The sequence below is a fragment of the Mauremys mutica genome, chromosome 6 (genome assembly GCF_020497125.1).
Source record: "Mauremys mutica isolate MM-2020 ecotype Southern chromosome 6, ASM2049712v1, whole genome shotgun sequence".
NCBI lineage: Eukaryota > Metazoa > Chordata > Testudines > Geoemydidae > Mauremys > Mauremys mutica.
In genome coordinates, this window is record NC_059077.1 from 54,593,451 (window position 1) to 54,611,600 (window position 18,150).

The 18,150-nt window shown below is 37.6% G+C and overlaps 1 protein-coding gene across 4 annotated transcripts; it reads left to right on the top strand.

The window, feature by feature from the left end:
• Positions 1–125: 125 nt before the first annotated feature.
• POLR3G (RNA polymerase III subunit G) lies at positions 126–17,406 on the top strand. 4 transcript variants are annotated; one of them, XM_045020190.1, is made up of 7 exons: positions 126–445; positions 1,372–1,501; positions 6,180–6,242; positions 8,606–8,656; positions 12,808–12,878; positions 14,722–14,899; positions 15,642–17,406. In XM_045020190.1, exons 1-7 carry the CDS (start codon positions 326–328, stop codon positions 15,668–15,670), a joined length of 642 nt encoding a protein of 213 aa, XP_044876125.1. In that variant the 5' UTR covers positions 126–325; the 3' UTR covers positions 15,671–17,406. The 4 variants fall into 4 exon arrangements, with proteins under 4 accessions (XP_044876125.1, XP_044876122.1, XP_044876123.1 ...); XM_045020187.1 differs by having other exon boundaries at positions 14,722–14,850; XM_045020188.1 differs by having other exon boundaries at positions 12,811–12,878; positions 14,722–14,850.
• The last annotated feature ends 744 nt before the right edge of the window (positions 17,407–18,150 follow it).

Genomic DNA, 18,150 nt, shown 5'->3' on the forward strand with positions numbered 1-18,150 from the left:
CCTGCGCGGCGCCCAGACCCACTGCGGGCTGCGGCAGCGTAGCCGGGGGCGGGGCTGGCTGACACGTGTTCCCATCTCTTTTAAGTTCTCAGTTTTAAAACAGCCTCACGGTTTTGATTAAAAACGAAAAATGGAGTCTTGAGTCCAGTTTGATTTCTAGACAGAAGTATTTTTTTCCCAAGCTGGAGATCATAATTAGTATGAGTCTTGCAATTTAAAAATACCTTTTCTTAGTCCTTGACTTTTTTCCAATCTTAATTTTGGCTTTATTTTTTGTGATACAACTAGAATCTAACCAAGGGTGTAATATTTTTAGTAACTCCAAATGGCTGGGTCAGGGAAAGGAAGAGGACGTGCTGCATTTACTTTCAACATCGAGGCTATTGGCTTTGCCAAAGGTGAAACGCTACCTGAAGTAGCATTCAAGCCCCCTCCACTGTTTCCTGTAAGTACAGAAGCTTAATTTTAAGACCGTGTTGCATGTCTGTGTAATGTGCTTCATTTTCATATTCAGGTAATGAGGTTAAATGTGTGGAAAAAACTTAAACACTATCAATCAGTTTTGAAAGAAACTAGTCCATGTAATCATGTGCTCCCAGTGGTAGAAACCTCAACAGCAAAGACTATGTAGGCAGGATTCAGGTGTTTTACAATTGTCTGATGATACTATAAACAGTCTTGTCTATACTACAGCCTCACTGTTGCTATCACCAGTGCAGCTGCACTGTGAGAGGATTACAGATCCCATGTTCTCTAATGTAGACAAGGCCACAGTGGAAAGATACTTTTTTTTTATTCTTGACAACAGATTTGTTAAGTTGTATTAGACTGTCCATGAGGTAACTAACATAACTTTAAAAAGCAAAATAATCGGTCCACATTGTTCAGATTAATCATGTTTAGCACAGATCCAACTGTATTTTGGGAAGAGGTATTGCTGAAGTTGTTCTCTGATAGCAGCAAGGGGTTCAGAGCAGGTTAAGTCAGCCTGAGGCACTGCATTTGGAGGGATGGTGGGGGGTGGGATGGATGATGATTTGCACCTTGCTTCACTAATCTAAAGTCAGATGAATTAGAATTTTATGTTTTTTTAATAGTTAAGAAAATGTTTTAGATACTTGTTTTCTTCTTTTCCTAATAGAGATTTTCATGGATGGGTACATTAAAAAGAAATAAATCTTTTTTTACAATTTAACTGAAAAATATGCTATATAAAGTTCTGAACATATTGTCAGAATGCAATACAACATATTTGCAAACTAGCATAATACATAATTGCACTCCTCTATAAGTAGCATTTTTTCTGCAGCTTTTTGTGTTGTTGTATGTAATGGATATTAGCATAATAATGCACCTTAATAATTTACACAGCCAACAGATTTTAAGCCAGTGCCTCTGAAAATGGGAGAGGAAGAGGATTATATGTTGGCCTTAAAGCAAGAATTTAGAGCAAGTATGAAAAAAATGCCTTATTTTATGCAAAAAGAAGATGAAAATCAAGGTTTGTTCTGCATCAATGTAATTTTTAGAACAGCAAAATGTATTTGTGTATGAAAAATGTAATAATTAGCACTTTATATGTTCAATCTGTAGTACTGACACTGAATAGTGAAAGGGACAATGTCAACTTGAAAACTACATTTTGCGATGAAACTTTTGCACCTAGGAGAGTTACAAGTAATGCCTACATTTGCTGTAACTAAAAAGTAGTGTATGTGTTTGGGAGAAGTCTGTTCTTCTCAATTTGTTTTGTTTGTGTATTTCACAATACTGTTTATTCAGTCAATTTCTTCCTTGCCTAAAATGCCCTTATAATCATTAACAGTGGAGCACAGAATCCTCTCTCTCTCTCTCTCTCTATATATATATATATTTAAAGCCCAGGTTCTAATAAGGACCCTTTAAACTGTAGCCAGATTATTTTTAAATTTGTAAATAATCAGTTAAAGGTTACTCTATCACAGCCCAAATTAGTCAGTGCTCCTTTGTAATCTTCACAACATCCCTTAAAGATAGGTAGATATGATAAGTAGTATTACAGATGGGAAAGCTGAAAAGGAGAGAGGTGAAGAGATTTACCAATGCTTGAATCAGTGGTGGACATAGAATTAGAAATCAGGAATTCCTGACTGCCAGCTTTATGCTTGTTTCAGCTAGACCATAGTATCTGCCCCCCCCTTTTTTTTAAACCTCTATAAAACTGCAATTTAATTTTGAAAATATTTGTTGTCTTTCTCAGTGTTGGCTGACATATTGTATTTGACATCCAATACATATGTTTTTATCTTTTCAGTAGTTTGTTGATTAGTGTTGTTTAAATCAAAGCTTCTAAGTGTTTGTTTGAAAATTGCATTGGGGAAAACAAAGGACCCAAGTACCCCCCAGTTTCACTGCAGGAGTATCAAAAATCTAGCAATCACAGAAGGCTCTCATTATTCACAGTGGATTTTTTCTCTATTCAACCTTTTTTTGTCAATTCCACCATCTTCCTGTGAGCCTAGCCTGACTACCAGGCATGGTAAATGATGTTGGTTGGGGACTTTAAGGAACACAGAAACTACCCACTCAGTCAGACTGAAGGCCGATTTAGTTTAGTATCTTGTGTCTGATGGAGGCCAGCACCAGATATTACAGACAAAGCTGTAAGAATCCTGCAGTAGCAGATGATCTAATCTGTTTCTCCTTACAGAAGTTAGACCCATCAGCACACCTGACCCTGATTATCAAATACACAATCATTAAGTAGTTAACTGGTGAAAGGAGTATTTCACTCTTTTTTTGTTTTCTTGGATTAAAATGATCAAATGTTCTTATGAAATGCTTTAAAATGGCAAAGATGGCAAAAGAAAGATGTGGGAGAGGATATTGCATCTTGGCAATATCACTCGTGGATAATATTTTTTTTAGTATGATTTTTTTATTTTTTGTAATGTTAATATACATTTGAGCCTGTGGAATACATGATTTGAGCTGTTGGATTCAGGAACTTAATTTTAATTCTTGTTTATTTGGGATATGGTGGGCAATGATGTGTAAGAACTGGGGTAACATCTCTCAACTGAACTGAGAAGATATTACTAAAACACAAGTGTATTCTCTTGGCTGCTATTTATCATTACTATCAGTCATACTGAAAAATATTGTCCAGTCTGCTTTCTCCTGAATTTAGTACATCCATATTAAAATGAATGATAACTTTTGAAACAGTTTAATTAGCCAGAAGATGGGTGCCTTTACAAACTATGAAGGCCTGGTCTACAGCTAAAACTTAGGTAAACCTAACTAGGTTGCTCAGGGGTATGAAAAATGGTAGTTAAGCCAACCCAAACCCCATTGACTTACCTACCGCCTCTTGTCACTGTAGTAAGAGCATAAGAGCAGCTGTGCTGCTGCGTTTGGATTTGCCTAGTAGCTTTGGTTGGTTAAGATCAGTCACTGGTGCACACAGATTTTACTGCATTTATTAGCCAGGGTGGATAAAAATCATTAGTGTGTTTTTTGTTTTTAAATAAAAAACATCGGATTTTTTAAATTTAAATCGGATTTTTTTGATAAAATGCTTTTTGAGGAAAAAACCTATCTAAAGATGGTTTTAATTAAGATACATTATAACTCAAAGATATCTCATTGTGGAATAGGGATTATAAATTCTAATTCTGTAGTATGAGACAATATATTGACATAATGTTTAAGAAACATTTTGTAAATGAGTTCCAATAGTTAATGGATTAGGGACCCAATCTTATGGGGTTCCACAGGCTTCTGTATAGATTTAGATTAATCTTTCTATCTACCCAATGGGACTCAGTGCTCAGTCTAGAAGATACCATCACAGCTGCTTAGTTTTGCAGTTCTCAAACTGTGGATTTGTGTCTCCAGAGGTAACATATATAGAGGTGAGAAATAACAGATCTCAACTCTGTTGTCCCTCTGCAAATTTGTGTACACAGAGTCAATCCTTTACCTCTCTCTAAAAGTGAAAAGTTTCAGAAAGTTCAATGAATAGAAGATTGTTGGGTGCAGAATAGATCTGGACAAGGAGAAGAAGTCTGAAGATAAATGTGAGAAGTGAGGGATATATGCTTGTGTTTGTGTTTGCTGATGAAGAAAAAAATCCAGAATATTTAATGTTGTTTTAGTTAAATAAAACAATTTAAATATCTGCCTGGTGATGTTCTCCTCCTAACACAGATGGCAAGAAAATCCTCCAAATATTAACGGTTAACCTGTTGAATTGGAGCTAGTTCACCTCCCAATGACTTCATAAATATCTGCTTCAGTTACCTTTGATAAATGAAATAACCAAACAATCATTAATTTTCTGATATAGCTGGAAAACTAATCTGAAAAGTTTTCAAAATACATTACTGTTTAAAAATGTAAACTGTGTGCCTTCTAAAAATGAAACCTACATCTATCTCTGAGTTGCGAAAAATATGTATTAAGGTTATAACAACCAACAAGAATGCACTTTTATGTAGAAAACCGTGATTTAAATCAAATCCACCCAGATGTTAACAGATGCAATAATGTTCTTCTATAATGAGCTTCATCTTGAAATCAAAGCCACTGGTTTTTCCTCTCCTGACATTGACAGTTCATACAAAAAATACCCAACACCAATTACTTTAGGTACCCTTTGAGGCTCCACATTTTAAACATGAGCTTTTGTTCCACTATATTTGGCTCTAGTGATTGCATTTGCCCTGGTAACAGACTGGAAGCCCAAATGATGGGGAGTCATATATGTACAGACACTCCCTGGGTTATGCAAGACCTGGCTTATGCAAATTTGCACTTACAGAAAAAGTTCCATAAGCCAGAAACAGGATTTTTGAGTTTCGGAATTTTTTGCATAATGTACGGGTATATGTTTCTGACTTACGCAAAATTCGAGTTACGCAAGGCTTTCTGGAATGGAACAATTGCATAAGTCAGGGGATGTCTGTAATTGATTTAGAATTTCATGTACTGTTACCTTTCCACCTCCCACCATCCTAATTTGTCTCATTATTTACTCTGTGCCTTGTGTAAATCTTAGACTCTGAGCTCTCTGGGGTGGTTTGTTAGTACAGTACCTAGTATACAAGGGGCAATCCCTTTTGGGGATCATTAGGCATTACTGCAGTAGAAATTAATTTTGTATTGAATGGGTATTTATTTTTTGTTTTGAGGCATTATGGTTTATAGTAATAAAGAAGGACTAACAGTCAAGAATGCCTAAGTTCCAGTCCCAGGTGTTGTGGGGGGTTTTGGGGGTTTTTTTTTGTTTTTTTTACTGAGGGATGGCTTGTTTTTCATTATAATCTAAAGTTTGCATTTAAAATAACTCTTCATGTAGACATTCTTATTTCACTGAGTGCTTTTTTTTTAGTTAAATTTATGTTGCTTGGGAAAGGGATTAAGCCATACTGAAAAAAAGCCACATACCAGAATAAGATGTTGTCTGCACTAGACAGGGTTCATAGTATAAATATACCAGCAAACCTTCTTAATGGAGGCATAATTTAGATATAGCTTATACCAGTTCCCTGAATAAAATAAGCTATACTGGCAAAAGGACTTTTTTTGCTAGTATAACTGTGTTGACAGTAGAGCTTTTGCCAACGTAGCATACCTGTATACTAGATCAGTATAAATGGTAAAACTTTTCCATGCAGGCGAGGTCTAACTGACTAAATCCTCATCTACGCTGAGGCCTGGTCTTTACAAGGAAATTAGGTAAGTATTCAGGGGTGTGAAAAATCCACACCCTTGAGTGATGCTATTAAACTAACCTAACCCCCAGTGTAGATAGCGCTAGGTTGATGGGAGAATTGTCCCGCTGACTTAGCTACTGTCTCTCAGGAAGGTGGATAACCTACACCGATGGGAGAACCCTCCCATCGGTGTAGGTAGCGTCTTCACTGATGCACTACCATGGCGCAGTTGTGCTGCTGAAAAGTGTAGACAAGTCTTTATGCATGTTAGTAGTCCCATTGATTTCAAAGGAAATGCTCATAGTAGTACAGTTAAGCATGTTCATCATCAGCACAATGGAAAGTGCATCTGCATAAAAGGAAGGTGTGTGTGTGTGTGTATTTGGATAAAGAGAAGCATATAATACAGTGTTTGGATTGCCTTGGTTAATAGCATGTAAATGAAATAGAATTCAATAACTGCACATTTTTCTTATCTAGGAATTGAAAAATATAGTAAAAAGTACCTGCAGATGAGAAAAGAATCCATGGAATGGACCCCAGGTAATAATGTAAATTACAACAGTGAAATTCTGGGTGGATCTTGAATAATCTGCCAGTTTTCTTAAATGCCCAGTGTGACCAGAGTCCCAGGGGAGCCAACTGAGGTCACTCAATTAAGGTGAACTGCAAAGAATGGGGCAGGCAATCCCCAAAGCTGATGGATATTCCAATACTTGGATTTACCAAGCCAGCACAAAACAGCTTCTATAATACCTCACTGGTTACCCAGAAACCCCAACAACACAGTTCCCTCGAAGTAATCCAGCCTTAGGCCTCCCCCCAGATACACAAGTCAAATATGATGAGGATTACTGAAAATCTTATTCATCATAAAAAAGTTCTATCAATCCCAAAGGATCAGACACATTACCTCCCAGGATAATGAATATTCCAGATTTTACCCAAATATATGCTTACAGAGAATTCTTATTAACTAAACTACAATTTATTTTAAAAGAAAAGAGCGAGAGTATTGGTTAAGAGATCAGTATACAGACAGACCATGAGTCAGTCTTGAGATTCAGATTCATAGCAGAGATGGTGAGCTTTGTAGATGCAAAGAGTTCTTTCAGAAATAGTTCATAGGTCATAGGCCAAGGTTTATATTCAGGGTGGTCCAGTCACGACTAGGATCTCAGTTCGTATGGCTCAGGCTTCCCCTGCATGAAGCCTCAAGCATATCTGAGATAAAAAGGATTGGGACCCAAACATCTTTATACAGTTTCAGGCTTTCTTGTGACTGCCTGTAGTCCTTTAGCAAACAATATGCATTCATGTGGACTATGAAGTGGACCCGTTTCCTAAGCATCACTGGTAATTATTCACACAGATTAACATAAGGCAATTGCCTGTTTTTTTCCACCATTCACAGATGATTTGCTATATGTTTCAAAGAGAGATGAATACAATGATATCCTATGTTTACAGTTCATTTAAATGTTAAGATGTTCTCTTGATCTCTGAATTAACAGATTACAGCATAGACATGGACTGTTTGATTACATTGTTGCTCTCTCTACCAATATATATGTAAAAACACAAACATTATCTACCTATATGTTTTTACGGGTTAAATTTGAGTCATTTATCCTGCAGGACACTTAACACTTTCTGGTCATGCATCAGACCCCCAATGCAAGATTGATGTGGAAGGGAGCTAATTAGAGCTCCTGGATACACCTCAAGGATCTCCCAAGCTTGACAAGGCATCAGCCACAAGATTCTCTTTCCTTTTTATATGAATTTTGTCCATATCAAACTCTTGCAAGGCCAAACTCCAAAGGAGTAACCTAGAATTGGTTCCTTTTGCTTTGTGTAACCACAAAGGGAGCATGGTCATTGAACATGGTAAACTTCTTGTTATGCAACGAGGGTTTGAGTTGCTTTACTGCCCACACAGTTCTTAGCATCGCATAGTATTGTTCAGTGGGTGTCAGTTTTTTGCTTAGATATGCAGTGGGATGCCTTTTACCCTGTGTCCTGTATCGGCACAGCTCCCAAACCCCTCTGTAAGCACAGTTCTTCAAAGGTTTTTCTGTCAAGATCTTCATATGATCCTGGCTCACTCATTGTAACTGATTTTTAACCCTTAAACTCTCCAATGTCAAAATTAATTTTTGATCCAAAAACCCAATTAATGTGTGGTAATGTGTATCCAAGCCAGACTATGCCACCGTGACTGGAGTCCCAGGGGAGCCAACTGAGGTCACTCAATTAAAGTGAACTGGAAAGAATGGTCATGTGTCACACCCAGTTTCTCCATTTTAAAACAATGCCAGTCAAATGGCATTTGCAACCTTTCTAAATTGTGTATTCCTTGTGGAGGTGTAGACATGTTTTACCACTGCAAACTTGACAAACCTGTGTTTGAGCTGCCTGAAAAAATAAATCTGATTTTTTCCCCTTTATTTGCAACTCAGTGTCTCAGACTTGCATCACATTTTCCTCAAAATATTCAAGCTTGGGCTGAGAATTAACATGAGACATTTAATCAACGAAAATTTGTGGTATCAGTGACCTGAAGATTTAGGGTTTGCAATGGAAAGATCAGCTCAGCTTTATCTATATGTAAATTAAAGGTTATTAGATTCACTTATGTCTGAACTTCAGTTGCTTCTTTGGGGCAGAAACTCTTTTTTGTTATATGGGTCTGATTCTGTAAATAGGGCTAAACTTCAAGTACACAGCTAGTGTGTTGACTTCAGTGGGACTAGCTGCATACCAAAGATTTGAGCCTATTTGCAGTATCAGAGTCTATATTTATATTGCACCAAGCACAATAGGACCCCAACCCTCATGGGGTCCTTTGGGCACTAATACAAATAAATAATAGTTCCTATATAGTAAAATTATTTCTTATGCAGATTGGCGAAGACTCCCAAGAGAGATGAAGCCAAGGAAAAAGACCAAAAAAGGTAGCTGATGTAGTTTTAAGGAGCATTCACAATACCTAGCAATTAGGTGTGAGAGAGACTATTGTTAGAGCTGATTGAAAATAAAACAGTGGTAATAATTTTTGAAACATTTTGATTAGGTTTTTTTTGGTATTTTTTTTTAAACATTTGACTGGTCTATTTATTGTTTTATAGGATGCTTTCAGAACTACCAAAAAATTAAATTTTGATATTTTAAGAAAATAATAGTGAACTTATTGGAGCTGGTGTACTTGCATTTCCTGCTTTTCATACCAATATGTCTTTGAATGCTGATGGGGTAACACTGAGTGATTTAAAAAATACTTGTATGCGTTTGCTGTTGCTTTCAGAAGTTTACAAACATCTTTAACCACTGTTTTCCCATACTCCATGATTTGTTTTCCTGCTTGTGATTTGGTTGGCTCTTCTGTTTGTTTTAGTTTTTGTATGTGATTTAACGTAACTTCTGTTTTTCCCCATTTTTCCTTTTTTGTTTATTTTCAGCTCTCTTTGACAGAATTGTGAATTAGATCCTTCAACAGCAGTTAGAGATGGTATTGGTTGCTCTTAAAGAGAAAGGAGTTTAATTTTCACTACAAAATGTCATGAAATGTATTTATTTTTCAGTGTTCCCTAGTATGCATGACCATTATGCTGATTTTCTCTAGAGAACTATTGTTTTGTTGATGTAAAGAAACCCTTTGACTGGTACCTAGATGTCTGTTATGTATAATTATTTACTTTCATTACCTCTTGTCCGAGTCTTTAGTGTGTCATCTTTCAGTTCAAGGATAAAATAGAACACCAAAGCTTAAATGTGCAGTAGTCATGGAGACTGGCTCATCTGGAAGCTTTCTTCCTTTTGAGAGCCTCATTGAGAAGCATGGTACTAAAAGTAGAGTGCAAGCATTCTACTGGAAATTAAATTCTTATTGTCAAGATCGTCAAAGAAGAATAACCAGTATATAGCTATTGTTCAAAAGTGTAATTAGTGCTGTATTTATACAGACTTTGAGCCAGTAATTAGCTCTCCCAGATCCTAAGAAAATCAGCTGCTGGTTTGTTCCTTTGCTAGAGTGACATTAAATGATGACCATAAACATAGGCTCAAAGTCACTGCCTATTAAGACATATTTTTATTCATTTGATCTCACACCAAAAGTGACCATTTTTCTCTTTAATAGCAACAACAAAAATCAGTTGAACAGTTTAACTTCTGTGAGCATAAGAAAGATACAGATTCCTTTAAAAAAAAAAAAAAAAAACAGTACCAAAGTTAATATAGAATCCTTTCAGAAAACATACACTGCGGAGATTTGTAGAAAGGTGGCCACTAACGCATTAGTACATTATATCATCTTGGCATATTCTGAGAACAATAATCTAGATCAGTGGTTCTCAAACTTTTTAGCAGGACCCCCCTTTTTTATTTAAAACTTTTTGCAGACCAACAAGCTGGCTTCTAATTTTCCTCTGCTCTGCCCCAGGCCTCGCCCCCACTCCATCGCTTTCCCAAGGCCCCACTCCTGCTCCTCCTCTTCCTGCCCCCACTCCACCCCACCCTTCCTCTTCCCTGCCTCTTTTCACCCCACCCCCGAGCACGCCCTGTCCCCGCTCCCTCTCCCAGCTCCTCCTGCACGCCGCTGAACAGCTGTTCTGTGGCATGCAAGAGGCACTAGGATGGAGTGGGAGGGGTTGATTAGCGAGGGTGAAGGCCCCAGACATGACTCACAGATCCCTGGAATAAGGACCCCAGTTTGAGAACCATTGATCTAGATAACACATTATAATCAAGTCAAATGTGTGTGTTTTTAGAAGAGGGTGGTAGTTTTGGGTTGTTTGTTTTTCCCCTCTTAGTGCAAGTCAGTTTTCTATCTTGGAATCCAACCCAACTTGCTTCGCCCATTCTAACTATATATGTTGCTGGGAGTGATTTTACTTCTGGATAATGACATTGCCATGATTAAAGGGCAGTTGCACCTCTATTCCTTTTCTGGTCTGAGAGCACTCCGTCATGTTTTAGGCTTCATGCCTTTATCTCCCAGGGGTGGAATTCTGCAGTTCTGCCCCTCTGAGATCCTGCTCTTTGCTACATCATGATGTGTTTCAACCATGCGTACCCAGCAGGTGCGACTGTGTTTGGCATCTTTGGTTCTGCACTTTGAGAAACTGTGACCAGGTGTATGTAGTGACCAGTCACCTTAGAACCAACATATTATTTATTTTAACAGAAAGAACAAAGTATTTAGAGAAAAAGGATTGTAAGATAATAGTTTTACATGCCTAAAACCCTGCCATCCTGATGGTGACCTAGGCAGACCTAACTGCTTCAGACCCCCCCAATGAGTGTCTGTGTCCACCTGGTTCTCCTGAACAAATCTTCTCCTCCTTCTCTCCCCCGTTTTCTCACCCCCCCCAAAAGAACCAAAAAAAACTCCAACAACCCTCTCCTGAGAGTTTCTTTTTAAACTGCGATAGTCCTTTAGATTTTCTGGTTCCCAGGCCTTCTCCTTAGTGGCATTGTTTTTTAACAGCCCTCAAATGTTTTTGGAGAAGTGGCTTATCTTAAGCCATTCTGTTCCCTTCCTGTTTGCTTTCCTTATAGCCCTCTATAAAACTAAACCAGTATATTCAGAAACAAGCATCCTCATAATCATGTAAACATACAGTTAATAAATTTATTACATAGCAGCTCCACTTGCATCAAAGATGTATTGTGTTGGATTGTAAGAGATATGCTAAAAATAATATTTCCTTGTTGCCACAGCATCCCTATCTAGATAAAATATTCAAGTGAGCATCAACACTGTCAACAACAAATGCTTCCTACATAATAGAATATATATCTTTCTGTCAGTCTTTAGTCTTTTCTCAAAAGCTAGTCCAGATAAAACAAGATCCGGTTGTGTTCCAGTGTACTTGAAAAACCACACAGCCTCCAACACTTTATATAAGTTTCCTATCCTCATCATTCAATAAGTGAAGAATAAGTCTTGTAATTCTAGGGAGGTTATGTTGCATTCTTTTTACAAGAAAAAGAGGTTTAATCCCTACTACAAATCTCCTCTCCTTTTCTACTATGGCACTATGACTGCCATCGCTATAATTTTGCAGTTTGGCTGTTGTAGGTTATCACATAAAGAGGAATTAATGCTATATCCCCATTTGAGAAATCCTTGTCTAGTGGTTAATGCAGAGGACATGGGATCTAAAGATCTGAGTTCTATTCTTGGCTTTTCCATTGACATCCTAATTACTTTTGTATAGTCACATGGGACTTGACATTTTTGAAAATTAGGGCCTAAAGTGCTCGGTGTCTACATTGTCGTTCCAAAAATGGACCTGCCTCTTAGGAGTCATTATTTTACAGTTATACTGTAGGCAAGGCCCTTCCATAGCCTGGTTTAAAACAAAGTCCACGTACCTACGTAGAATTAAAAGCTCACTCCTTTTTGGGGTTTGGTTTTATTAACAAAGAATGAAATAAAGTAAAGGTCATCTCAAGCCTTTTTTACAGGCTTGGCCTAGGATTTATATGTCAAGATTGCTTAGCCAACACCCTAGGTTATTTCTCCCTATAGAGAGACACCTACTTCACTTATATCTATGTAACAAGCAACCTGGAGTCAGCGGAAGCTACTTAGCCCTTTCTCAGCTGGATCAACAGCTGTTAAGATGGCAAGATGTTTGAAGGTGAGGACTACCAGTCTGCTACAAACACCTACTATGATCTCAAAGCTACATATGCTGAACAAGAATTAAAATGATATTCAGGGGATTTCTAATATATTTAAGATGATAGAAAATGACAATAATACATATTTTCTTCTGTACGTTCTTAACCAGCTTTGAATATATGTTTGAAAATTATTTGACTGAAGTGTAATATCATAATTTGGACAAATGCCTATTCAAAGCTGAGTTTCAGATCTGCCCTAATTAGGGAAAAGTGCAACATTTACATAAATTGGGCTATTGCAATTCAGTGCAGGGTAAAGGATTTGCAACTGTAAAGCAAGGATAGAGCACAGACATTACATTAATTTGCCATGAGAGATGTTAACAGTGTTGTAATATCTAACAGTCAGCAATGTGTATTATCTACGTAGGAATTAAGAAGGTGCATTAGGTAACTTATTATTTTACTTCAGCAGGTGGAAAAACGAAAAAAGCAAAAGTTGCCACACCCAAAAGTAATGTGGATGTGTTGAAAAAAATTGAGGTATGACCTACTTGATGCAAAAGATGCAGTTTCTCTGTATAGCCTCTGTTATGCAATACAGGCTTACTACCGAGGGAACTCTGGACCAAAAAATTAAAAATGCTGTGCACAATATTTTAAAATTCTGCATGTTTTGTCTGTCAAAACACTCTGGTTTCAATTATTTAGGTAATTTATTTAAACTACACCGCAATGGATGGAGATTGGGAGTGGGGAGCATTGGAGGAAATCCCCAAGCCCCTTGCCTAATAGTAATGTAGTTAGGTTTGATCCTTTATTTCTAGTTAATAGTCAACAGATAGATGTAGCCATATGCTCAGTGTTACATCATAGGCAACTGAAGAGCAAGTGAAGCTGGGGAATCAAATTCACAATTTATATTGATTTCTGACCATCTCCAAAAAGGTCAGTAGTAAACAGTTCATGGAGCAAATTTTTATAGGAAATTTTTTTCAGTCCAAAATTTAGACCATAAGCATAAGCATTTATAAGCCAGATTGTCCTTTACACCACTCTGGCAATATAAAGGAGCCTTAAAACTTTTACACCTCTTTTATACTCCTGGGGGGAATTCACAGGACAATGGCAACAATTCACTAAGCAGGCAGGCTGCTACATTCCGCTCTGCCTGAGTGGAGAGAGCCTGCCCCATGCCTACCTCCTCAGAAACACCCCAAAGCCCTGCCCCTCCACACCAAGCATGCCGCAATAGCGAGCAAGAGGGACAGTGTGCCACTCTCACATGCATGACTGGCCAGACCCACACCCCCTCCCAGCGGTGATTTACATCTCTACTGGCTGCTCCAGGTACCTGAACTGACCTGCCTGCACTGCTGGGGAGAGGTGTCTGTCCGCTCTTTTGGCTTCCCTTTGCTTCCTCATCAGAAGTCACTTTTCTGCAGGGAAACAAAGAATCTGTGGGGGACATAAATTCTGTGTATGTGCAGTGACACAGAATTCTCCCAGGAGTAAAGCTGCAGGAAGAGAATTCAATAGCGGTTACATCTCAATCATCCTACATTGGGTGGGACATCTCACACTTTAGCCATTTCTCTGGCCTAGTTTTGCCTTGCTGACACATGACTGTATGGTGTCTGAAGAGATGGGATGAGGACTGTCTCTGTCACCAAACTTTGTGGTGATTCCCCTCTATACAGTGCTGCTTTTTGGCCCTTTGAACAAGATGTCTGGCTGTTCATTCTCACTGGGAGGGGATGTGGCTTAATTGAACAAAAGGGTTCTCTGAAGAGACAACAAGAGAACTTGGTTGAAGTGCCTTCCCCAAAGGGGAGGAGAGGTCTATCAGTGCCCTCTCAACCTACCAATGTTGCAAATAAACCCATATGGTGAGTTGAGAAGAGAAGGAGTGTGGAGGGGACACAATGGCTGGGCAAATTGGGAGGAAATTTTGACCATAATTGTCGAAGTATGTGTTGAACACAATGGTATTAAGAAGTTGAGAAGCAGAGTTGCTGTGTTTTTTTTGTCTGATTTAGTACATAAGCACATTGGAGCAGATGTTATGTGGTGTTCTTTGTCTTATAAAGCACCATGTATGCTGGCTCAAATAATTACCACTTTACCCTATGATAACGGGGAAGGGAACTCAGCACTGGAGTACTGCACCAAATGTGCTAAAAACATAATGGCTAGTATTTGGTCTAATAAGTCCTAGGAAAATCCTGGCACTTAGTTAAGCAACATGATTGCCTGTTATTTCTACACCATTGTTTGGTTAGTTGCCTTATTATTAGTTTCAATACAACAAAACTAAACTCTGCATTTTGATAGCATGGAGGATATGTTGTTGCTAGATTCCTTAACATGTTCTAACTTGTGACAGGAGTTGGAAAAGAAAGGTGATGAAGAAAAATCTGATGAGGAAAAGGAGAAAGAAAAAGACAAAGAGGGTGAAGAAGAAGAAGAAGCAGCAGCAAATGAACAAGAATATGATGAAGAGGAACATGAAGAGGTACAGGTTCCTTTTCCAGCTCTAACAAAACAGACCCTATTTGTTAGAGGTAAATATGATGATACGAATGATGACTGAAACCAAGTGTACCAACAAAGGTATTAGCTGTTCTGCATTAGAGGAAAAGTTGGTATGAGAGAGGCACTATTACGTGAACAAGCTGCACATTATGCTGCTTAGTGCTGTGATTGATTTTAATAGGTTCTGTTAGATATGTTAATATCACCAAAATATTGCAAAATCTTGTTTCAGCAGTTAGGAGTGAGTCCTGTCACTAACAGTCGATGTCATTATTTATCTGTATCACTGATAAAGTGCTGCAAGTTTATAGTGATACTTTTACAGAGACCTAAGACAGTTTTTCGTGACATGCTTGTCTTAGTTCCCCAATATTATGGTGGCTGTTGGCATCTGAAAACAACAGAAGATTTAAAAAAAAATAATAATAAAACAAGCTCGAGATTGTATCTCGAGCTGCATTGGCGTGTGACCCAAATGGCTCATTGCCTTAGGTAACTGTAGCTCCTCCAAGAAAGAAAGTGTTAGAGGCACCATGGGTGTGTCCATGTATAGACAATCAAACTTTAAACATCCGAAAATGTAGGTCTTTTCCTTTCTCATCAAACTTGGAAAGGAGGATGTACCCCTGCATATTCTTCTTTCAAAATCATACTGTATTCTCCTGATTAGCATTATGAGGCAATGTGCCTTGTTTAGTAATGGTGCATTTAATTGTCTCATCTACATCAGTAGTAACAAAGTATTTTGATCTATAATGTATTTTCATTTAGGAAAACGACTACATTGCTTCATATTTTGAAGATGGCGATGACTTTGGTGCTGGCAGTGACGACAATATGGATGAAGCAACCTATTAGTTATTTGTATTAGATTGTGTCCTACCCTGGCCTTCTAATACATCCACTAAACCATTTGGACCCAGTTGTAGGTGGGCTGAGCACTCACAACTCTTGATGCGGCTAATTGGAGTTGGAGTGCTGAGTTCACCCTCAGATGAAAGGGCATTTTTTTTCTGATTTATTTAACGGGGTTGAAAAATGGGAGACCTAGCTGCCATATTCTGTTCTTCCAAAATGCTTTGGAGACAGGTGTTTATCACTGCAAGGTTCTCTAGAACTCATGGTTCTATAGAGTACTATATATGCCTTTGTATTGCCTCTGCTGCACTGGAAAAGAATATGCATTTTGACTGAATTGTGCCTAAGCATTTGCACTTCTCTCCATTCTATGCATGGGTGGAATCAAATCCTGTTCCGGATTTGAAGTCATACTTCAGAGGATACTAAAGTCAGTAGCAAAACTTGTATTGACTTAAGTGAACCAGGATTTGGTCCTTTCTGAACACAAGCTGTTCCTACTTAGCTGCTGACTTTCTAAAGGAATTTATAATAATTTCTGTAATCAGGGGATTGAAATATAACTGAACACTGAGCACTTTCATGAACAAAGTAGCCTAAAAGTACTTTGGTACTGTGGACTAACAAGGTAAGGAGATAATTTTGAAAGGCTCTTGCATTCTAATAAACAGACTTTCATAATTCAGCACTTCGACCAATAGGGAGCATCTTTCAAATCAGTGCTTGCTGGGTGTAAGGAGACTTAATAAATGAGATTAGATTGTGTTTTATGAATTACTTTTTGCTGGAAGTGAGGTCTGGGGCTAATTAGTAGCTTCATTTAGAGAGGGTTTGTGACTGAGGTTTGAGCATGGGAGTGGGAAACCAGAAAATTCTGATTTCTAGGTTTGGCTCTTCTCTGTGGCCTTGGACAAGTCCCTTAACATATCTGCATCAGTTTCCCCAGCTGTTAAATGGGGGAAAATACTACTTCCTACCTCATAGTACTGTTGAGAGTCGATGTTCGTAAAAATACCTGCTACGTAAATCTGAAATAGTTTTTATTTAATTTACTTCCCAGCACAGCCAAAAAATCAGATAGTAAAAGAAAGGTACATATAACAGAAGAGTAATATGCTACGGTAAACTGTGATGGTGGTGAAAACAATACCATGAATTCTATAAATATTCTATATTTGAGGACGAATATGTTGTGACTCTAATCTTTCCATTACAGTAATCCTAGGAGTTATTTGTAACAATAGTTGGTAGGTACAACATTTTCAAATGTATCACTAATATTTTTGTGTTCCTAAGCAACTTAATAGGTCTAATTTTTTAAAAACTGTTATGTTTTGCTTAAATTCACTCAAAATGAATAGAAAGCACTGGATCCTAAAATCTCAGCATCAGCTGAAATTGTCACTGTTTCAGTTATGGCCTTTGATGCCTTTCTGAAGTAGCCACAGGAGCTGTCTTCATAAAAGGAGAAGCATGTGGTTTTATAGAATAGGCTGTAAATTTCCTTTCTGCCAATCTTCAAGGAAATGTAAAGCTTATTCTTATTGCTTTTTGTTTCCTTCATGCTTCTGTTTTTCTCTGAAGTACTCCCAGCTGGACTCACAACTACTCTCAAAGATGGAGATGCTGAGGATAAATCTACCATTTTAGCTGACTTGAGGATTGGGGGGGCGGGGGAAGCAGGTTTCAGATTTTTTAATTTAAAATTTAATAAAAATGAATGAAAAGTTGAAAATAAACTTTTTCCTCTATAATTATTAATCTGGGAAATGTCACTAAAAGGCTCTAACCTATGCTTTTGTTGTCCCTCTGCACAAATTGGAACCTGTGTTAGCTGATCATATTGGTCCTCTTTCTTTTCGCTCTTTAGCTTTTGAGAACTAAAATGTGTTCTCATCCAGTGAAAAACTGGTTATTAGTTAAAAAAAAATAATCTTGTAAGCTTTTAAAGTTTGTTTCTTGATGGCTGAGGCACACATTTGCCAAACAATACTTTACCTCAGTGCTAACTCTGAAACAATAGAGAGATAAAATCCAGAAAAAACTATTTACTTGTATTAATAGTTGTGTAATTTAGGGCATGGCTGTATTTTTTTCTTGTGTTACTTTAAATGCTCTGATAAACAAAATGTGAAGCAATTCCAAAGGATGAGACAACTAAATACAATGCAGAGCACACCTGAAATGTATATTTTAAACTTGATTATTTTTAAATATTAAATTGCTATGTAGGAAGATATAGCAAAACAATGTATAACAACTTATTTCTGTATTAAATACTATGCTGTATGGCAACAGAAATTTACTCTGGTCATTAATTAGGACTTTGTATTGAAGTTAATTTTCTTATAACTAATAATGAAGAGTTGAGGACTAAAGTCTGTGGGTTTTAAAATTTTTTATAGTATGGTCTGCACCCAAA